The 23573-nt window shown below is 45.4% G+C and overlaps 1 protein-coding gene and 1 pseudogene across 1 annotated transcript; both read right to left on the bottom strand.

The window, feature by feature from the left end:
• Positions 1-6508: 6508 nt before the first annotated feature.
• Positions 6509-10802, bottom strand: LOC143659252 (ER membrane protein complex subunit 4 pseudogene; annotated as a pseudogene).
• A 2510-nt stretch (positions 10803-13312) lies between these two features.
• PPP1R14A (protein phosphatase 1 regulatory inhibitor subunit 14A) lies at positions 13313-17900 on the bottom strand. Its single transcript, XM_077133618.1, has 4 exons — positions 17441-17900; positions 15075-15155; positions 14520-14552; positions 13313-13539 (listed from the first exon to the last, which is right to left on the bottom strand). The coding sequence occupies exons 1-4, from the start codon at positions 17639-17641 to the stop codon at positions 13402-13404; spliced, it is 453 nt and encodes a 150-aa protein (XP_076989733.1). The 5' UTR covers positions 17642-17900; the 3' UTR covers positions 13313-13401.
• Positions 17901-23573: the final 5673 nt, after the last annotated feature.

The following is a 23573-nucleotide window of genomic DNA, read 5'->3' as shown; positions in this document are numbered from 1 at the left end:
GCAAAAAGGACTCACCCTGGGGAAAGTTGTTGGAACCCAGAGGCCTGGAGAGAAGGCCAGCAGAAATCACCCTGTGCCTTCCCGCGTAAGAACCTCAGTTGAAAGTTAGCCGCCTTTCCTCTGAAGAACTAATGAAATAAATCCCCTTTTATTAAAAGCCAAACCGTCTGTGGTGTGTTGTATTCCAGCAGCTAGCAAACTAGAACAGTCATGAATACACAACTGTGTGATGATATTGTGAGCTATTGATTGTATACTTTGGTTGAACTGTATGGTACATGAAGATATCTCAATAAAAATATTTTTTTAAAAAAGGACATAATATTCCTAAACATTTATGTACCTAATATCAAAGCTTCAAAATAAATAATCCGAAAACTGATAGAACTACAAGAAGAAATAGACAAATCCACAATTACAGTTGGAGATTTCAATACCCACTTCTCAATAATTGATATGACAAGTAGACACAAACTAGTACAAATATAGACTATTTGAACAATAATACTAACCAACTTGAACTAATTGACATTTATAGAAAACTCCATCCAAAATCAGCAGAACATATATTCTTTTTTACTACCACAGAACATTGATCAAGACAGACCATATTCTGGGCCCATGAAATAAGTGTTAATAACTTTAAAAGGGTACAAGTCATATAGAGTAGAATTCCTGACCCAGTGGAATTAAATTGGAAATAAGTAAGAGAAGGCTCTCCAGACTGAAAACTTTCTCCCTGAGATCAGGAACAAGACCAGGGTATCTGCTCTTACCACTTTCTTTCAACACTATACCAGATGTTCTAGCCTGTACAGTAAGGCAAGAAAAAGAAATAAAAGATATCCAGATTGGAAAGGAAGAAAAAAATGTCTTTATTTACAAATGACATGAATTATGTAGAAAATCTAATAGAATCTCAAAAAAAAAGCTGCAAGAACAAATGAATGAGCTTAGCAAGTTTGCAGACTAAAAGATCAATATACAAAAATCTATTGTATTTATATATACTAGCAGTGAATAATTGGAAATTTAAATTTTTAAAATCGTCATTTACTGCAGCATCAAAAATACAAAATACTCAGTGATAAATACATAGGCTAGATACTTAGTGAAATATACGAACACTGAAAACTACAAAACATTGTTGAGAGAACATAAAGACCATATAAATGGAGCAATATAACGTGTTCATGGGTCAGAAGATGCGGTATTGTTAAGATGTCAATTTTTGCCAAATTGCTCCTCCTCAAATTGTTCTATAGAGTCAGGGCCATCCCAATAAAAATCCTAGCAGGCTTGAGTTAGTCCTTAATTGAGTTTCTGTCACGGCTGACCAAACAGGGCCTCGATAACATGCGAGAATGAAGGTTACAGCATGAGATAAGGATTGGGATAGGGCGTCAGGAAAACAGGTGGGGAAGTCAGGGAAGGCTGTAGAGAGGAGGTGACTTTTAGCTGAGTCTTGAAGGATGAGTAGCATTTAAGTACTGAGAGGGGGGGTGGGGAGAAGGAATCATATGAGCAGGTGCTTGTTGCGGGGAAGCAATGTGCAGGAGGCTGCCAGTATTCCTGGGAGGGCTGAGGAAGCTCATTCATTCAGGATGACCCTAGAAAACTAAAACTATGAGTAAGAGAATGGGCTCTGGACTGAGAGACAAGGGATTGAGTCCTAATGCCACTACTTCTCAGCTTCAGGCAAAGCAAGAGTCAGTGAGCCTATTTCCCCATCTGTAAAGGGGGATCCTATAATCCTTGCTTTGTAGGGTGATGTAAAGTTTGCTAAGACTTTGGGTATAACCCAGCTCTGATGGAAAGTCCACGATGTGATGAGGAACTCCAACTGGAGGCCCTGGGGCTTTAAGCAGAGTGGGACGATGGGAAGGGCTGATGGGAACAGCATGAGTGAAGGCTCTCAGGAGGAACGAGCATGAGGAAAATAAGAAGTAGATAGAGGGGCTGGAGCTCAGAGTGCAGCCAGGGTGGTGAGTGGAAGGCAAGAGAGAGATGAGGACACAGACACAGACATGAGACCAGACCCAGCAGGGCTTTGTCAATCTCACAGGAAGGATTTTGATCTTATCCTGAGGGTGCTGGGGAGCCATGGAGTGCTTGTTTGGGGGAGAAAAGGATTGTGGGTAGACCTAACATGCAGAGATCTGAGTTGATCCTACTGTGAATTGTTCCTGGCACACAATCATTCTTGGTGTAACCAGCACTTCTCCAACTTCAGTGTGCATTTGAAAAACCTGGAGATCCTGTCAAAATTCAGTTCTGATTCAATAGTTCTGGGGTGAAGCTTGGGATTCAGTATCTCTACATTCCCAGGTAGGTCCACATTTTTGTGTTACAAGGGTCTAAGCAAGTCTCCATACTTGTTTTATTTATGCACTTACTCCCTTTTATCCCTGCTTTGTACTCTCATTACCCTCACCTCCCAATAGGCAACCAACCTACTTGATGGTTGTTTCTCTGTTAGTAAACATTCTTATAAAGCAGTTTCTAGATCTCGTTCTTAGTCTTTGCAGTTGTTTATGATTTAAGACCCCACTGCCCCATCGTTGCTCTGTGCACACCTGGATTACAGTTCCCAATGCCTGCACAAGGATGGCCCAGCTTATGCCCTCTCCCCTTAGGCCAGACGTCCAGCCTGCCACCAGCTCCTGCTGTCCTCATGCACATGCCCTGGGAACCTGTGTGAGAATGAACTTGAGTATACACCAAGCAGCAGCCACGCTGGGCCATACAGATGGTCTAGAGTCTGTTCACTGCTCTCCCTGCTCTTGCCCCTCTTCCCCCAAAGGGTCTGTTGCCCACCTGCAACTGCTGTGAACACCTGAAACAGGTCCCGTCTCTCCCCAACTCAGAGCCTTCCTGTGGCTCCATCTCACTCAGGCTAAAATATAAAGTCCTAACTTCCGGAGAAGATGGCGGCTTAGTAAGACGCGAGGGTCTTAGTTCCTCCTCCAGAGAAGCAACTAAAGAAACAGAAACAATACGAAACAGCTCCCGGAGTCACGACAGAGACCAAAAAGACAGCGTACCCCATTCTGGAACGGCTGAACGGGCAGGGAGAATCTGCTGCGGTGAGATACCCGAGGGGCGCGCGTTTTCCCGGCCGGGGCGGCTGGCGACTGGGGTCCCCTCCACGCACGTGGCTCCCTGGTCTGACTGGGAACGTTGGATAGCGGGGCCCTCCCGTCACGCTTGGCGTTTCGGGCCAGCTGGGCAATTAGGACCGGCACTCTCCCAAGCCGCGGGGGCCAGCGACCCCCGCCTCCACACGCGGTTTCCCGGGCCGACTGCCGTGCAGACAGACGAGCGCCATGAGCGCCACCTACTGGGCAGGAAAAGAAAAACAGAGCCCAGAGATTTCACAGAAAAAGCTTTCAACCAGCTGGGTCCCACACCCAGGGAAATCTGATCAAATGCCCAGACACCAGCAGAAAATAATGGATGACGCTCGGAAAATTGAAGATATGGCCCAGTCAAAGGAACAAACCAATAGTTCAAATGAGATACAGGAGCTGAGACAACTAATGCTGAATATACGAACAGAAATGGAAAAACTCTTCAAAAACCAAATCAATAAATTGAGGGAGGACATGAAGAAGACATGGGCTGAACAAAAAAGAAGAAATAGAAAATCTGAAAAAACAAATCACAGAACTTATGGGAGTGAAGGACAAAGAAGAAAAAATGGAAAAAACAATGGATACCTACAATGGTAGATCTAAAGAGACAGAAGCTACAATTAGTGAACTGGAGGATGGAACATCTGAATTCCAAAAAGAAACAGAAACTATAGGGAAAAGAATGGAAAAACTTGAGCAGGGGATCAGGGAACTGAATGACAATATGAAGCGCACAAATATACGTGTTGTGGGTGTCCCAGAAGGAGAAGAGAAGGGAAAAGGAGGAGAAAAACTAATGGAAGAAATTATCACTGAAAATTTCCCAACTCTTATGAAAGACCTAAATTTGCAGATCCAAGAAGTGCAGCGCACCCCAAAGAGAACAGACCCAAACAGGCGTTCTCCAAGACACTTACTAGTTAGAATGTCAGAGGTCAAAGAGAAAGAGAGGATCTTGAAAGCAGCAGGAGAAAAACAATCTGTCACATACAAGGGAAACCCAATAAGACTATGTGTAGATTTCTCAGCAGAAACCATGGAAGCTAGAAGACAGTGGGATGATATATTTAAATTACTAAAAGAGAAAAACTGCCAACCAAGACTCCTATATCCAGCAAAATTGTCCTTCAAAAATGAAGGAGAAATTAAAACATTTATAGACAAAAAGTCACTGAGAGAATTTGTGACCAAGAGACCAGCTCTGCAAGAAATACTAAAGGGAGCACTAGAGTCAGATACGAAAAGACAGAAGAGAGAGGTATGGAGTAAAGTGTAGAAAGAAGGAAAATCAGATATGATATATATAATACAAAAGCCAAAATGGTAGAGGAAAATATTATCCAAACAGTAATAATACTAAAAGTTAATGGACTGAATTTCCCAATCAAAAGACATAGAATGGCAGAATGGATTACGACCCAGCAATACCACTGCTAGGTATCTACTCAAAGGACTTAAGGGCAAAGACACAGACGGACATTTGCACACCAGTGTTTATAGCAGCATTATCTACAATTGCAAAGAGATGGAAACAGCCAAAATGTTCATCAACAGACGAGTGGCTAAACAAACTGTGGCGTATACCTACGATGGAATATTATGCAGCTTTAAGACAGACTAAACTTATGAAGCATGTAATAACATGGATGGACCTAGAGAACATGATGCTGAGTGAGCCTAGCCCAAAACTAAAGGACAAATACTGTAAGGTCCCACTGATGTGAACCGACATTCGAGAATCAGCTTGGAATATATCATTGGTAACAGAGACCAGCAGGAGTTAGAAACAGGGTAAGATAATGGGTAATTGGAGCTGAAGGGATACAGACTGTGCAACAGGACTAGATACAAAAACTCAAAAATGGACAGCACAATAATACCTAAGTGTAATGTAACTAGGTTGGAACACTGAATGAAGCTGCACCTGAAATATGGTTTTTTTGTTCGTTTGTTTGTGTGTTTGTATCTTTTGTTTTTGTTTCTTTTCTTTTTCCTTTATATATATATATATATTAGTAGTAGTAGTATTTTAATTCTCTTCTCTATATTAACATTCTATATCTTTTTCTGCTGTTTTGCTAGTTCTTTTCCTAAATCGATGCAAATGTACTAAGAAATGATGATCATACATCTATGTGATGATACTAAGAATTACTGAGTGCATTTGTAGAATGGAATGATTTCTAAATGTTGTGTTAATTTCTTTTCTTTTTTTTGATTAATAAAAAAAATTTAAAAAAAAAATATAAAGTCCTCATTGTGACCCTTAAGGTCCCACACAATATACCCCCCTTCCTCCTGTCACCTCCCTGACATTGGCTTCTCTCTCTCACTGCCCCAGCCTCAAGAACTTCCGCGGCAATAATCCACCAGGGCAACATGCTCCCACCTCAGGGCCTTTGCACTGTCTGTTCCTTCTGCCTGGGACACTAAGATGTCCATGCAACACCCTCTCCTCTCTTAGGTCTTTGATCAAATGCCACCTTCCCAGGGACCCTTCTCTGACCACTTGTATTTGTTTCCTATGGCTGCTGTTAACAATTTACCACAAACATAGTGACATAAAACAATGCAAATTATCTTACAGTACTGGAGGTTAAAACTCCAAAATGTGTCTCATGCACCTAAATCAAGGTGTGGGCAGGGTTATATTCCTTCTGGAGGCACTGGAGAAGAATCTGTTTCCTTGCCTTTTCCTGCTTCTGGAGGCCACCTTCGCGTGGCGCCCTCTGCCATCCTCACGGCCCAGCCCTCCAGCCTCCTTCCACCAGCACATCTCCTCCTTTGTGCATTGACCTTCCCGCCTCGCTATTTAAAGGACCCTTGTGATTACATTGGACTCCTCCAATCTCAAGATCCTTTTTTAACCACATCTACAAAGTCCCTTTTGCCATGTAAGGGAATGTATCTCCAGGTCTTGGGTGTGGACATTTTGGAGCCCATTATTCCGTCTACTCACCACCCGACTAAAAACTGCCACCTTCCCCTCCAGCACTTTCAATCTTTTTTACTTTCTAATTTTTATCCATGGCTCTTACCATCTATCATACTATATAATTCATTTACTTAGGATAATTATTATTATCTATTCTTCTTGCTAAAAGGTAAGCTCCAGACACCTAGAACTGAGCTAGACACATAATACGTGCTCAGAAATCTCTGTGAATGAAATATGACAAGAAAAAAGTGTCACAATTGCAATGAATCACAGCCAGTGAAAGAAGAAAAAAATCCATTAATTTATAACGAATCACAAGGTAGAACTACTCTGTATTTTATGCATAATTTTTCTGTAAACCTACAATTCCTCTAAAAAAAGTTTTTTTAATTTTGAAAAAAAAAAATCTGTGAATGAATGATGGAATGAGGGTTTATTCTCCAAAATACCTGTACCATGGTCCACTCCCACCAGGGGCACGAATTAACAGAGAAAGACCTGACGGAAAAATGGAGTTGGGTGTCTATTCCGATTGGTTGGTGCCACTACTATACTTCCCAACATTTGGCATTAGCCAGTTTTCTAAATTTTTCTAGATTAATGGACATTAAATGATCACTCACTATTGTTTTAATTTGCATCTTTCTGATTATTACTGAATTTGAGCATTTCCTAATGTGCTGATGAAGTTGAATTTCCTCTTTTCTCAGTTTCCTGTTCATATCCCTCGCCTATTTTTCTATCAGGGTTGTTGCTATGACTATTCATGCATAAGTTTCTGTTTGACAATATGTTTTCAAAACTTTGGGGGATGTACCTAGGAGTGAAAGTGCTGGGTCACCTTTTTTTTTGTTTTTTTTGTTTTTGTTTGTTTTCAACCATTTAATTTATTGAGAGGAGATGCTGCTGTGGGTCTTGATTTAGCAGCAACTATTCTTTGTTTACAGAGAGTTATGGTTGTATTTGTTGTTTTGCTCTGTATTGGAAACATAAATAAAGTTTTCTACATTATTTTCAGTCAGGATTGTGGATAGTTTCTTTGTGTTTGTAGCAATATGGGCATTGTCCTTTTAGGATATGTTTCCTCTTCATGGAAAAAAGAGAACTTTTGACTCTTCAGCATGAGAGTAGTTTGTAAGGGTGTGTATACTCAGGAGCCACCAGATCTGTGTATGTAAATGAGATCCAAATACATAAGGTGCCAGGTACTTCCTTCTCAGAGTCACAAAAGCAATCCCCCACCACTGAACTGCATTCTCTCCGGAGGTTCGATGAAGGCTAACCAATCTGATGCATGAGTAGGCAATAGTCCCATTGACTGGCACTTGTAAACAGCCAATGCCAAACCCATAAGGTTACCAATGAGATAGACCAAACCCTGAAGAAACTTCTGGCTTGAACTTTCTAGCATCTTGAAAGTGGCTGAAATGGCCATAAGTGCCTGAATGGGTCTCCAAGCCATCATACACACCATCATAGTAAGGAAGATAGAGATAGTATTGCCAGCCATGTTCACGATGAAGAGGTTCATGGGAATCTGTTTGAGAGGACCCAAGGCAATGTCCCAGCAGCGCTGCTGCCTCCTCCAGGACCGCTCAGCTCTTGGCCCACCTGAAGCGCCGGCCTCGGTTAGCCACTAGGCCCCTTTGGGCCATCATGGCAACGGTCACCTCCAAAAGCCGCGAAGCCTCTCAAGCCAAAACGACTGCCAAATCGCAGCACCGCCAGCCTCCCCCACTTCTTCTTTTCACTCTTCAAGTCAATTTGGGTCACCTTTTGAGGACATGCTAGTCTGTTTAACAAAGCACCTGCACCACTTCACATTCCCAGAATGTGTGAGGGCTCCCATTTCTCGGCATCTCGCCAACACCCGTTATTTTCCATTTTTTAAATAATAGCCATCCTAGTGGGTGTGAAGTGGTATCTCACTGTGATTTTGATGGCTAATGATAATGAGCATCTCTTCATGTGCTTATTGGCCATTTGCATGTCTGGAGAAATGACTTTTCAAGACCGTAGCCCATTTTTATTTCTTAACATTTTTTATTGTGAAATATAACATATATACAAAAAAAGCAATAAATTTCAAAATACATTGTAACAAGTGGTTACAATGAACAGATTTCAGAATTTGGTATGGGTTAGAGTTCCACAATTTTAGGTTTATCCTTCTAGCTGCTCCAAGACATTGGAGACTGAAAGAAATATCAATATACTGATTCAGCAGTCATTCTCATTTGTTAAATCCTATCTTCTCTGTTATGACTGCTCCTTCTCCTTTGATCCATCTCCCAATCTTTAGGGGTACTTGCCTTTGCCCATTTTTAAACTGGATTGTTTGTCTTTTTGTCATTGAGTTGCAGGTACACAAAATCTTTTGATGGGAAATATTTCAAAAAATTTGTGGACATGTCACAATGAATTCTCATCCACTTTCTTTTATTAATGCCATAGTTTCACCCTTTACATTTAGATCTTTATTTCATCAGGAGTTTATCATTTTATGTGTGTCAGGGAGGGATCCATTTCTTTTTCTTTCTTCCTTTTTTTTGGCTTCACAACAAGAATTTATTAGTTCATGGTTTGGGGACTAGAAATCCAAATCAAGACATAACTTTCTTCTAGAGCTTTCTGGTGCTCGTTGCAGCAGTCCTTGGGGTTCCTTGGCTTCTATCACTGCCTCCTGTCTTTTGGTGATGTGCTCTCCTTTCTGCTCTTCCAGTTTCCTTTGACTTCCAGATTTTCTTTATAAGGCATCCATAATTCTGGATTAAGGCCCATCCTCATTCAGCTCACCAAACCTTAAGTAAAAGTAACATCTTCAAAAGGCACTATTTACAATGGGTTCACATCCACAGAGATGAGGATTAAGATTAAGAGCATGTGTTTGTTGGGGTACCTACCACATGGTCACTTCAGGCTCCCATCAAACACTGAGGGGTGAGAGATATTAAGGGTGCACACTGACAGCAACTTCAGGGGTGAAGAGGTGTCCATGCGCAGGAGAACCCATTCAGTTTGGGGCTCTCTCTCTACTCCTAAGCAGCGATTTCTGCCTGGTTTCCTATAGAAGCAATGGCGTTATCTGACATGGAACAGTTAAGGGACACCTGGTCCCAGTGAATAGCATAAACCCATCTTCTTGATCTCCTATCAAATGCACTTTTGCCAGTATTCAGGGTATCCTCTCCCATGCGCTTTAATTTTGATTGAGTCTGCTGATGGTCATTGGACAGCCTGCTTTAATCTCTCCTGCCACTCACCACCATGTTCTTGGATTCTCCCCAACCACCTCATCCCCACGGACAGCGTGGCCCAGATGCATGTAGTCACTCTCTTCAAATAGCTTAGGGACTGATTGCAATGTTCTCTCCTCATAGTGCCAAGCCTTAACGGCGCTACCTGCAGACGTGTCGCCACCCCAATGAGCCCCATTTATTTTTCTTTATAGTGTGAGCAGGTTTTCCCAGTGCCATCTACCACAGTCCATCTTCTCTCCATGGAACGTGGTGCCCTCCGGAGTTTCATCATGTTGCTATGTAGACTTGGGTCTGTCTATCAGTTCCTTTGGTGTATTCATCTGTTCTTGTACCAGTACCACACGGTTTTTATTACAATAGCTTTGCAGTATATCTTAATATATGGCAGAGCAAGCCCCCCCCCTTTTTCCTTTTTCATATCAACTCAGCTATTGACACATCTTTGTTCCTACATATATATTTTTGAATAGGTTTACCAAGGGACTCAAAAATCCATTTGGAATTTTGATTGGAATTTCTTTGAATTCAGAGAACTGGCATGAGGACAACAGTAAGATATCCTATCCATGGGCGTGGAAGATCTTTTTTTCTCAGATTAGCTTCTATATTTTCTATTGGCATTTTAATCTTTTCTCCATCAGGGCCTTATGCATCCTTGATTAAGCTGTTAGCTACTTTATAATTTTATTTTCATTGAGAACAGCATAATCTTACAAAGTATATGTTTTAACTGATTGTTCCTATTTTAGCAAAATGGTATTGATTTTTGTAGGCTGATTTTATATCACCCGTTATAATCCTTTCACTAAGAGCTTTCCTGCTCATTCTAACTAATCATGAATACCAATATCATCATTGCAAGCCCAATTCTAATATTTATCATCTTAATGAGCAAAGCCTCTGGTGTTGGTGGGAGGTAAAAATGGAAGAACGCTCTGCACTTGCTACCTCCAGACCCGCTCTTTTGATGAAATGCCAGCCGAGCGCACCGCTCAAGCGGAAGCTCTCCAGAAACTGATCGTTGGGGTGTAGTTTAAGGCCAACTCACATAGCCACGCGGGGGCACTGCGGCCTTACTGCTGCAGCAGGAGGGTCCTAGTGCATGGGAGAGGGGATGCAGCCACTAGAGGGCACTGGTAACCCGCAAGCGCCTACTGTGTGCGGGAGCGGTTCTAGATTTTACTGTTTAGCGCTGCCCAAGGCAGGCAAGGAGCTAATATTCTGAAGATGGGGAATGTAGGCTGACATAAACGAATAGATCATTCCAGGGTGTAATAAAGCCAACGGAGAAAATAAATCAGGGCGAGGAGATGGAGAGCGACTGACTGTGCTCCTTAAAGTGCTCGGGAGGATCTCTCTGATGTTAAGTCTAAGTGAGGGTGAGAATGAAGGAATCTGGGCGATGAGTGCTCCAGGTAGAGGAATTAGAGAAGGAAGTGTTTGTGGGTCCTGGAGGGGAGAAGCTGAGTGGGTTTGAGGATGGGAAGGCGCCAGTGTGGAGGATGGGGAGAGAGGAGAGGGATGAAGTCAGGCAGGTGAGCCGGGTGGGGGTGGGGAGGGGTGGGGCGCGAAGGGTCTTGTGGCCCAGGGGACTTTGGCTTTTATGCTGAAAGCTAAGAGAAGCCCGCAAGCGTTGAGACATGAAAGATTTCCAAGATTAGTCATTAAATGGAAAGAGAAGGCGGAGAGCAGTGTTCTCATAGGTAAGAAAAAGGGGAAATAGACTATACATTCATGCTTTATGTATTTGCATAAAGAAATACTGGAACAATGTCAAGAAATTAATAATAATAATGGTGATGTATGGAGCAAAGAGGAAGAGGGAACCAGGTAGATGGAGACTGGAGCTACACTGACTATTAAGTGTCACCTGACCGCAGAGTGGGTGAGAGGCAAGGAGCCCAGTAAGGGTCAGGTACAGTGTCCTTTGGGCTCTGCTATAGCAGAGGGATTGTGACTCAAGGGGCATCTTGCTGGCCAGAGGTGGTGGCTAGGGGAGCAGATGATGAGGTTGATAATGATGTTTACTGTGCGTGGCACTAGTCTACATTCTATACATTCATTAAGTCATTTAAACCTCACCACCACCCTAGGAAGGAGGTATTATAATTATCTGCTAACAGATGTGAAAACTGAGGTGCAAGAGAGGTTAGGTGACTTGCTCAAGATCAAACAGCTGAGAATAACAGATGACATTTGACTTCAGGCAGTTTAACTCCAGAATCCATGCTCTTAACCGACAGAGTATGCTGCTTCCCAATTGTTTTACCGTAGCCATGTGCCCAGTCAATTATATTGCCGTCTGAGAGCTGAGTAGTCACTCACACCTTAGTATGAATCACCAACCTCTCTCCACCACTGAAAATGAATGATTGTTGCTATGATTTTAGAGGCCTTATAACATAGGAGCCGAGCAGAACGGGTGGGGATTGAAGCCTTCCTTGTGCTACCACTTCCCAACTCTGTGACTCTTGGCAAGTGACATCAGTAATCTGGGCCTCAGTTTCCTCATTTGTGAAGCACCCATTTTCCAGATGAGGAAAATGAAGCACAGAGAGGCCCAACACATAGCGTACCCAGGGTTCTAGAACCTGGATTTTGAGCAGTGCTCCATACCACCCCACAAAGAAGAGGCATCCTCTGCATGAGGGAAGTAGCGTTCCCCAGACCCAAATGGATGGCGGGGAAACCCCTGGCTCTCTGGGATCCAGAAGTGATGTGTGGAGGGAGGCACTAGAAGCCCTTGAGGCCTGTCTGCACAGGGATGATGAAGTTGCCTGACAGCTGGACAAGCCAGGGTGTTCCAGGACGCCCTTCAGGGCATCTTCTCTTGCTGCCAGGCTGGCACTCAGACCCTCTGGGAGGATACCTGATCCTGATAGAGCCACTGGGTGACATGGGGTAGGAACAGGGACCAGAGACCCCTACTTCAGTCAGGAGAGGCAAGATGGATGCTTTATCCTGGGGGACACCCCAGCTTTGGCCCTGCCCCAGGACTGACTGCAACCACAGCTCCACTCTCAACCACAGCCAGTCCAATTGTTAATGACATAACTTCTGTAGCTCTTGATATAGCCACTACCCACTTCTAATGCCCCAACCTCTCCCCTGGGGCTCTCTAGATCTCTCCATGCTCCAGTGCTAAAGGATTATCTTGGCCCAGTAAAGAGCGTCCCTGATCCAGCTCTGGGGAACCATTATGTATCCCAACTTCTCGATGACCCTGGCAATATCTGGTATCTTCTCTGGGACAACCCCACAAGTTCAGAGTGCTCAAATACTGATATCCATTTCACACAAACTCCTATGCATCCTTCACGGCCTTGCCTCAATGTCATCATCAGGAAGCCCTCCTGGCTTTCTTTACACACACCCCAAGAGTGAATGGCTCCTCTCAACCCCTCAGCTCCCAAGTGTCTTGAACCATTAGGCACACTTTGTTCTACTCCTCCACATACAAGCCCATCTCACCCACCAGTGTGTAAGCACCTTGACGTCAGAGACCATCTCTGTGGCCTCAATACCAGTGGTCATGCCAGGTGCACAAGAGATGCCCAATCAATTTTCATGGAGCAGGTGAATGACTTGTTCACTGCATGATCACCTGAGTTGGGATAATACTGGCCACATTTAGTGGCTGTGGGCCATCGTCCCCACAGAAGCCCCGTGTGCCCCCTCCATGCAGGGGCCTTGCTGGCTGGGATTGGGCCAAGGCTAGGGAAGGCGGTGGGGGGGGGGGCGGGTAGGGGTGTGGTGGGGGGTGAAGACAGGATGTGGGTCGGGACACTGGGTCAGCAGGGCGTGTTCTCATGCTCTCCGGCCGAGAAGGAGTGATTCTCCATCTGGCAGGGCCAGCTGCGGGTGCTAGGACACGAGTCGACCCAGCAGGAGAAGGGGAGGTTGTCCCCGTGGGGGGTAAGGGTGAGAGGAGCTCAGGGCGGACTGGGCTAACCAGGGAGAGGAAAAACAGTCACACGGCGTTATCGTTACAGAAACATTAAATACAACTTATAAACAAGCCCGGTGCTGGGAGAGGAGCGAGCGGAGGGGGCCACAGGGGTGCGGTGGGTCAGGGGGGCGCAGTCCAGGCCCGGTCCTGGAGGGGGCTGAGGCTGCCGCTGTCCGAGGTGTCCGAGGGGCTGGGCTGGCGGAGGCCGGGCTGCTTGTGGAGGCCTCGCAGCTTGGCCAGCAGCTCCTGGACGAAGTCCTGAGGACAGGGCATGGGGTGCTGAGAACACGGAGGGGTAGGAGCCCCCGCCCCAGTGTAGCCCAGCCCCTCAGACCTGGACCTCTCCTTCCCCCGCTTCTTGGACCCCGACAGAGCTCAGGGGTAGTGGGGCTTAGAGCCCAACAGAGACAGGGAGAGGAAGTGAGGGGTGAAAAAGGAGACAGAGATGGGAGGGAGAAAAAAAGACAGAGAAAGAAACAGTGAGAGAGAAATGGGAGAGACAGATGGAAAAGCACAGAGAGAGACAGAGAAAAAGAGAAAAATGGGAAAAGAGAGAGAGAGAGAGATGGGGAGAGATGGAGACAGAGACACAAAGAGAGATATGAGAGAGACGGGGGAGAGAGACAGAGGGACAGAGAAAAAGAGACAAGAGAGAGCAGGAGATAGTTCTCAGGCCAAGCCATCACCACGAGGGTCCCCAGAGAGAGAAGCCTGAGACAGTCTCATGGCAGACAGACACACAGTGACGTCTGTCCCTCAAGCAGCCCAGAGCTAGTCAGAGAAACGCGAATAGTTTTCCCTTTTAAAGAAGGAAAGGAAGTGGGAGGGGCTGGGTCACCCAGCTCCCTGGCAGGGAAGGATGGGGTGGCAGAGAGGGTCGGGGACGGGAGCTCCGGGTGGCAGCGGCAGTAAAGGGGGAGTCGGCAAAAGGCTGAGCCTGCAACCTGGTGGCCCAAAGGAGAGAGCTTGGCAGAGAGAGGCAGAAATAGGAGACAGATGGGGGAAGGTCTCAGCTGGGCGGAGATAATGGAGTCTCGTGGCAGATGGGGAGAGAGAAGAGAGTGAGACAGACAAAGGGTACTTCCGGAGACAAGAAAAGAACAGTGAGAGATCAGAGGCTCCCCAGAGTTCCCTCTGCCTGTCTCCAGGGCATAGCCAGCTTCTTCCCTCCTCCCCAAAGACCGCCCCCTCTTTGAGGTACAGGGGCCCAGAATAGGACCTGTAGTGGGGAAACTTACCTCTGTGGGGTTCATACAGGACTTCATGAGTCCCTAAACACACACAGCCCCAAAAGAAAATTAGTACATGTTTAACATTTACTCCCCTCCACCACCTGTTCTTTCCCAACAAAGCAGGAATGGCAGTTAGATTCCAGAGTGGACTTCACCAGGGCCTTACAGAGTATGGGGCAGGGCTGAGACAAGCAATCAGAACAGCTCTAGATCAGAGGAGTGAGAAGTCACCCAGCATCTCCTGCCTCTGGGAGGGGTTAGCCCATAAAGGCAAGGATGGGGCAGCCACGTTGCCTGGATTTGACTCCCAGCTCTGCCCTTTCTGTACTGTGTGACCCTGGGCAACTGATTCAACTTTTCTGGGCCTCATTTTCCTCACCTGGAAAATGAAAATAATCACATCACCTACTTCAGAAACTTGTGCAGATTAAATGGCTTAATAAGTATAAAACAATTGAAACAGTGCCTGGCACACAGTAGGTGCTCAGTAAACATGTTAACTGTTTGTGGGGGAGGTACCAGGTAGAGGATTGGGGTCAGCTTCCCCCACCCCCCACCTACCTGAATTTTCTTTCTTCTGTCCTCTTCATTTTCTAATTCCAACAATTCATCTATGTTGACCTCGTCAGGCATGTCTGCCTCCTACAGAGGGGGAGGAGGAGGGTCAGTGTCCCCTCCCCCCCGCCCTTTGTCCTGGGGCGGACTCAGGGCCCAGCTGGCCAGCTCTGTAGCAATAATGTGGCAGTCGGGGACAGCACCACTGAAGCAGGACATCTGGGCATTGGGGGAGGGGTGACAGATGGGGTGACAGGGGCCTGGGGGCCTGTACCAGCCCAGATGCCTGGACCCTGGGCGCCAGGAGCCTGGAGGCTGGCACGGGTCTCTCTTGGCCCCAGTTTTCACAGCGGGAAACAGGCCTAGTCAAGTCTTGGAATGTCAGATTCTGGGATTCAGGAGTGGGCCTGGCTCTGCCCTTTCAAGGAAAAATTTAAGCAGTAGGTTTGGGGGAGGGGAGCTGGCAGACTGGAGTCTGCTGGGGCGGGGCGGCCCCCTCCCCCAGGGGACAGAAAGGGAGGGCAGGGCTCAGGCCAGCCTCACTCCCCCCAACCCCCAGAGCCCAAGGTGTCACCCGGTGAGCTGGCAGTCCTGGGAGATTACCACCAAGGCACCCCCAAGTTGGGTTGGTGGGATGAGTCCTGAGCCCAATGTTGAGGGGGCCAAGAGGGGTCTCCCAGCATGCCTCTTGGGGCAGTGGCCCAAATGCAGGCTGGCTCAATGCTCCTGCGGGGGACAGGACACAGCTGTCCGAGCCAGAGATCCCTGAGGCTACAGAGTCTTTCCTCCCCCACCCAGAGCCCTGCCAAATTCCACTTCCCCGATGCCAGCTTCAGGGCCCGGTGGTCTGGGGTTTGTGTGCGGTGAAGGGTCAGCAAGGGCATGGAGCATCTAATACATGATTCCACGCCCGTGTAAGTCTGAGTGAGCCAGAGTCTGGTGCCAAGGGTCCAGGGCTGGCGTGAGAGTGAGAGGTGGGTGGCACCATGTGGGTGACTCTGGGCAGGGGCCGGTGGTCCTGTGGATATCAGGTGTGAGGCTCTGACTTGTGTGTTTGCTTCATTGTCATGTGTCCACAACTAGCTGTCACGTCCACCATCTGGGCATGACCTCAAAAGATGCCACCTACCACTTGCAACTGGATTGATCTGTCCTCCTGTACAAGCCAATATGTATGTCTAAAGACAGAGACCTGTGTCACTTCTTCTACCACTGTATGCTCTGCTAAGGAGCACTTTGCATGTCTAACGGTATTTCTTGAGTGTACAAGGTACTGTGTGTGTTTGTGTGGGTCTGTGTGCTGCTATATGTGCATCTGTGCATGCCCATGTGTGCTGTGTATGTCTGTGTCTATGTGTGCTGTGTGTGTCTCTGTATCCATGTGTGCTGTGTCTCTGTGTGTCCTGTGCCCATCTGTCCATGCGTGCTGTGAGTGTTCATGTGTGCTATGTCTGTCTGTGCAATGCCACAGCCATCAGGTACCCGTGACTGTGTTTGGCAGTACATGCATGTGATAGGAAGTGTGACTCCAAGCACATACCCAGGTGGTGGGTGAAGACCCTGGGGCTGTCTGCAGTCTACATGTCAGTATATCTAGCTGTAGCTGGTGCCCTTGTGTGCCTGTGGGCAGCCGGATGTGCCCAGAGCTTATGCATTTTGATGTGTGGGTATAGTGGCTGTAACATCTGTTATTGTGTTTGCCAGGGAAGAGGAAGGCTGGATGTAACTCAGTCATTTGGGGTCCGAGGGTAGCTATTGCAGCCAGTATTGTTTTGCCTGTGTGAGTCGCTGTGGCCTGCGGGGTGTGTTATCTATGAAGAGCGGTAACTTGTGACGTTTTGTGTTTGACAGTAGTTGTTGCGCTGGGTGTCTACATATAGCTGAGCTTCTGTGCCTGTGGGGCTGTAGCAGACGCTGATCTGTGAGGCAGCTTGTGTCCGGGTAAGGCAAGACATGGCTGTTGCATCTGTGGACGTGTCCCTGTGTGTGTCCCTGTGCACCGCTGCTCCCTTTGCCATGACTCTCAGTGTGGTTGCAACTCCCAGGTCACCATGTCTATGTTTGGCTTTGAGGCAGCCCCTCCCCCACCCTTTCTCCACATATGGCCGCCCCTGCTTCGCTATCCTCCGGCTCGGCTGGCCCTTCCCAGGTCTTTGAACACATCTCTGCAGACCCAAGTGTGTGTATGACTGTCCACAACCAGAGTGCACACGGCCAGGCCAGGGAGTGCCTGGTTCCTGGGCGTGAGTCCTCTTCATGCGGACGAGGCTGCGTGTGCACCAACTAGCGTGCACCTAGAGACCCCCAAGGGCGTAGGGTCTCCTCGGGCCGGGACCACCCTCTACGCCCCCTATCACCCTCCTCCGCCTCACCCGGCCGCGGAATAGCTCCTCCAAGCGTCCGTCGATCCACTTCTCCACGTCCAGCCGCCGCTGCAACTCCCGCCGGTCGTACTTGACGGTGACTCGCGCGTGCCGTTTCTGCAACCCCCTGGGGCTGCCCTCCGGCCCGCGGGCCCGCGACGGAGCCTGCAGCTTGCTCAGCACCCGCTTGCCCAGCCGCTTAGCCGCCATCCCGGCTCCGACCCCGGCCCCGGCGCGGTACTGTGAGCCTTTGCCTCACGCCCTGGGAGACTCTTTACGGGGCAGGGCGGGGCCGGGCGGGGGCGGGGGCTCGCCGGGGGGGGGGGGCCGGCCCCACCTCTGCCACGACGGGCCTCAGTTTCCCCCTCTGAAGCGCGGAGACATGTAGCTGCGCCGGTTTGGAGTACGCAGACTTGCACATTTCAGGTCTGGGCGGGGTCCAAAAGCCCCAGGCCCGACCCAGGAATATGGGGCTCCGGGGGCTGGATCCCAGGGGGCGGGTCCCGTCTCTGGCTCCCGGGGACCCGGCCTACAGACGCCCTCTGGCGGCCGTAGGGGTCGGTGCAGGAGCCCGCGCGCCCTCCTTGGTTGAAAGGAAGGTCAAGCAGAGTACTCTGAGCCTTCTATTGTTCGTTCTTTCATTCAATCACTCAAGCATTCATTCATCCATCCATTCATCTAATCACTCACTCGGTTCGACAAATATTTACGGAGTGTCTGCTGTACATCAGGCATTATTCTATGCGCTAGGGATAAAGCAGTGAGCAAAACAGACAAGCTAAGTCATGAAATTGATATTCTTGTGGTGGAGACAGATAATACATATAATCAATAAGTACAATATATTATACAGTTTAGTAGAATATGAGAAGTATAAGGGGAAAATATTACAGGAAAACTCTTTACCATTTAACAGGCTTTGCACTTTTAATTACAAGCAGCAAGAATAATATTTCAAAACTTAAATTTGGCCCTGTGCTGCTTCTGCTTAAAGCTGTCCATAATTAGGCAATGGTTTTTTAGATATAACACTAAAAACACAAACAACGAAAGAAAAAAAGAGATACATTGGATATCATCAAGATTTTTAACTTTTATTCTTCTAAAGAAACCTCCAAGAATGTAAAGAGGCAACCCACAGAATAGGAGAAAACATTTGCAAATCATATATCTGATATATGGAACTTGTATCTAAAATATCTAAAGAACTCCTACAACTCAATTAAAACAAACAATAACCCAGTGTTTTAAATAAGCAAAAGTGTTGTATAGACATTTCTCTCAAAGAGATGTACAAATGGCCAATAAACACATGAAAAGATGCTCAACAGCATTCCCCATTAGGGAAATGAAAATAAAAACCACAAGGAGATACCACTTGATACCCACTAGGACGCTATAGTCAAAAAGACAGATAATAACAAGTGTTGGGCTGGGGATGGGGAAAAATTTTAACCCATTGCTGGTGGGAATGTAAAATGGTGCTACTACTTTAGAAAACAGTCTGGCATGTCCTCAAAAGTTAAACACGGCCAGACGAAGGCCGTGGATTCTTTTGCCCAAAGCGCTCAATACCCAATTCCTGACATACGGGGGTTTCAGAGAAAGAGTTCATTCCTAGGCAGGTAGTAGGAGAGCAGCTGATCTATCAGCCCAAAATCTGTCTCCCCGAGTTTAGGAAGTTCACGACTTTTAAGGATTTTAGCAAGAGGAGATGAGGTCATTTCGAATAACAAGTTCAAAGCAGAAAGGGAGATAGTGTTACATTATCATTTCAATAGGAGAGCGTAAGGTAAAAGGAAGGGAAGCAGAGCTCACTTCAGCACTGAAGGTGTAAGACAAAAGGAAGGGACACAAGTTGTCTTTCAATAGCAGAATCTAGCTGATATAATATACAAATGTCCGGAGCTGAGACTAGTTAATTGCTGACTTCATTAGCTTTAGGGCCATTGCCCTACAAGAAAATGACCAGATAAAGGGCGTAACAACTTCACAGTCACAAAGGCACAAAATAAGGGCCTTTACACTCATTTTAGATATCAGGGCAACTGAATTATAGTTTAGGGATTTCAGGATTCCCGCCCCCCAATATACTCCAATATCCCAGAAATTAAAAAGGAATATGGTTCAGTAATCAAAATCATCCCTTAAATCCTAATTTCTCGGCTACAGAATTGCTGTATGACCAACAATTCCACTCCTAAATATGTACCCAAAAGTATTGAAAGCATTTGTTTAAACAAAAGCTTGTAGATAAATATTCATAACAGCATTGTTCAAAATGGATAAAAAGTGGAAATAACCCGTGTGTCTGTGAACTGATGAATGGCTAAAGTGTAGTATATTCATACAATGGAATATTATTTGGCAGTAAAAAGAAATGAAATACTGATACATGCTACAACAATATGCTAAATGAAAGACGCCAGATACATGGCCAGATATTATATGATTCCATTTATGTGAAATATCCAGAATAAGCAAATCCATATAGAGACAGAAAGTAGATTAGTTGCTTAGGACTGGGAGAATTGGGAGAAATGGGGAATGATGGCTAATGGGTAAGGGGTTTCTTTTTGGAATGATGAAAATGTTCCAAAATGGGTTGTGATGATGGTTGTAAATATATGCTATAAATATACTAAAAAACATTGGATTTTACATTTTAAATGGGGGTTTTGTATGTGTGCTGGTGTAACCGGACAAACACTGTGGATTCTTTTCCCTGATGCACTCAATAACGGATTCCTGAGACACTGGGGTTTCAAAGAGAAAAAGAATTTATTACTAGGTACATAGTAGGAAAGCAGATAGCCTAGTGTCCCAAAATCTGTCTCCTTGAACTGCAAGAATTTGGATGTTTCATTAGAAAAAAGATGGGCAGGGTTTAGGATAATGAGCACTGTGGCCCCAGATGATGTAATTAGAGGTGATCTGATTATTGAGCAGGCGCAGATCGATTACATGCTTAGTCACAGAATGTATGAAAGGAAATGGCGAAATGAGGTTTAGGTGACTTGTAGGTTAAAGTCTAAGCTACTTCTCATGTCTGGCGGGCCCACTTCGGTTAGATTCAGTCTCCGTCATCAAGATAACTTTAGATTTGGGGTGGATTAGTACTGGGCTGACCCATGACCCTTCATTAACAAACATCAGGGACTATCTTTAGTGATTACAAGACTCTAGAGTAGAAAAACTGGGTAATTAGGTATAAATGAAGGTTAGTCACAAGGTTTTTACAATCACAGGAGCAGAAGATAAGGGCTACACAATCATTAGCAGAGATCAAGGCAGCTGGATTACAATTTAGAGATTTCAGGAATGTCCCTCTGTCTACTCCAGTATACCAGAAAGCAAAAAGGAAACTCTATATAATGATCCAGTAATCAAAATCATCCCTTAAATCCTGATTTCTTGGTTACACTGGCTTGAAACTACTATGTTTCAAAACATAAGAAAAGCCATGTCCTTAATCTTCATTCAATATTGCTGGGTGGGATCTTTCTGATTGTTTCCATGGAGTTGTGACCCACCCAGTTGTGGGGGGTAACTTTTGATTAGATGGTTTCCGTAAAGATGTGTCTCTGCCGATTCAAGGTGGGGTTGCTTACTGGAGCCTTTTAAGGGGGAACCATTTTGGAAAAAGGTTTAGATTCACCAGAGCCCACACAGCCAAAGACTATTGGAGATGACAAAAGAAAACCCGCCAGGAAAGTCGTTGAAGAAGACTGGAGGGAAAACTAGCAGGCCTCACCATGTGCCTTTCCAGCTGACAGTGGAACCCCAAGCATCACAGGCCTTCCTGAACCAAGGCATCTTTCCCTGGATGCCTTAATTTGGACATTCTCATGGCCTTAGAACTATAAACTTGCAACTTAATATATTTCCCTTTTTAAAAGCCATTCTGTTTCAGGTATATTGCATTCTGGCAGCATTTAAGAAACTGAAAGTGTGGTAGGTGATTATATCTTAATAAATAAAGCTGTTATAAAAAAAAATGAAACATTGTCCATAGCCCCTATTGCCCTGAAGCCAAAGGCAAAGCTTCTTAGTTTAGATTTCAAAGATCTGCCAGACACCACTCACCTCAGTGCCTTTTTTTCATCACATAGTTGTATATTCATCATCATGATCATTTCTTAGAACATTTGCGTCAATTCAGAAAAAGAAATAAAAAGAAAACAGAAAAAAATTCATACATCCTATACCCCTTACCCTTTCACTGGTCACTAGCGTTGCAATCTACTAAATTTATTTTAACATTTGTTCCCCCTATTATTTATTCATTTTCAATCCATATGTTTTACTCATCTGTCCATAAGGTAGATAAAAGAAGCACCAGACACGAGGTTTTCACAATCACACAGTCACATTGCGAAAGCTATATCATTATACAATCGTCTTCAAGAAACATGGCTACTGGAACACAGCTCTACATTTTCAGACAGTTCCCTCCAGCCTCTCTGTTACGCCTTAACTAAAAAGATGATATCTATTTAATGACTAAGAATAACCTCCAGGATAACCTCTCAACTCTGTTTGGAATCTCTCAGCCATTGATATTTTATTTTGTCTCATTTGTCTCTTCCCCCTTTTGGTCAAGAAGCTTTTCTCGATCCCTTGGTGCTGAGTCCCGCGTATTCTAGGATTTCTGTCCCACGTTGCCAGGAAGGGCCACACTCCTGGGAGTCATGTCTCATGTAGACAGGGGGAGGGCAGTGAGTTTGCTTGTCGTGTTGGCTGAGAGAGAGGCCTCATCACCTCAGAGCCTTCTTGGACCCTCAATTCCGTCTGCCAGGAAAGAATTCCCCTACAATGATATCAACAGGGCCAACTCCTTCATCTCTCTCAAATATCGCCTGGTCCCCCCTGTCCACCATATTTCATAGTACAACTCCCATGCCCCTTACCTGGCTCTTGTTTTACCCATAGCACTTACCACTTTCTAACAGTGTATACAAATGACTCATTTGATTTATTGTCTGTTTCCAGCCTAATGGTGTACCAAAAGTGAGGAGGTGGGAGTGCTCCACCCCAGGCGCAGGCAAAGAGGGAGTTCACTCTCTGTAGAGAATTTTAAAATAACGATAGAACTGCCCCAAAGTTGTTCTAATTATCTCCCCTTCCTTTGGGAAAAATCTTTTATTGGTCTATAATCTAAACAATTCATGCAGTTACTGCTGAGTTTTAATTATATGTATATATATATTTATACATATATCCATATATATACATGGGCTTCCAATTGGATATTTCTATTACTCTGTCCTTCAAGAAACATCATATTTGTATTGGCTGTAATGCTGCACAGCAGCTAAAACAACACATATTTATCATCTCACGGTTTCCATAGTTCAGGGGTCTGGGCACAGGTTAGTGAGGTCCCTTGCACCAGGGTCTCCCCAGGCTGCAATTCAGGTGTCAGCTGGGGCTGTGGTCTCATCTGAGGCACAAGTGGGGAAAGTCCCACTTCCAAACTCCCTCATTGTGTTGGCAGAATTCAACTTCTTGCGATTGAAGAAACGAAGTGGCTATTTTCTTGCTGGCTGTCAGCCAAGACCACTCTTAGCTCCTAGAGGCCACTCACATTTTCTTGCTTCATGGCACTTTCTGGAAGTCCTCTGATGACATAGCAATTTACTTCTTCAATGCCAGCTGTGGAGAGAGTCTCTTTACTCTGCTATGATAGAGTCTTATATAATGTAATGGAATCTTGGGAGTGACACCCATCACCTTTGCTATATTCCATTGGTTAGAAGCAAGGGACAGGTTCTGCTCCCATTCAAGGGGAGGGGATTAGGCAAGGCTTAAATACAGGGGCCACCCTGGGATATCTTCTAAGTATCCTGTATGGAAATTAAGGTGGACAAACACCAGCTTTAAAGCTGATCCTTGATGCATGAAGACTCAGCTACATGTGGTTTTTTTTCTGCATATAAAACTTTATTTTAGGTAATATGTTACGTGTTTTGTGAGTGACATCAGTTACGTCATTTTTATGACCTTAAAAAAGGATTTTTTTAAATGCTAGGCAAATAATTTTCACTTTTACATATATGTTGCTCTTGATCTTCATTTTTTTCTTAAACTTTTTTTATTAATTAAAAAAATTAACAAATAAAACATTAAGATACCATTCCAT

Source organism: Tamandua tetradactyla, chromosome 16 (genome assembly GCF_023851605.1).
Source record: "Tamandua tetradactyla isolate mTamTet1 chromosome 16, mTamTet1.pri, whole genome shotgun sequence".
In the NCBI taxonomy this organism is placed as follows: Eukaryota; Metazoa; Chordata; class Mammalia; order Pilosa; family Myrmecophagidae; genus Tamandua; species Tamandua tetradactyla.
Note: the sequence above shows the minus strand (reverse complement) of the source record. Positions and strands in the feature narration are given on the sequence as shown.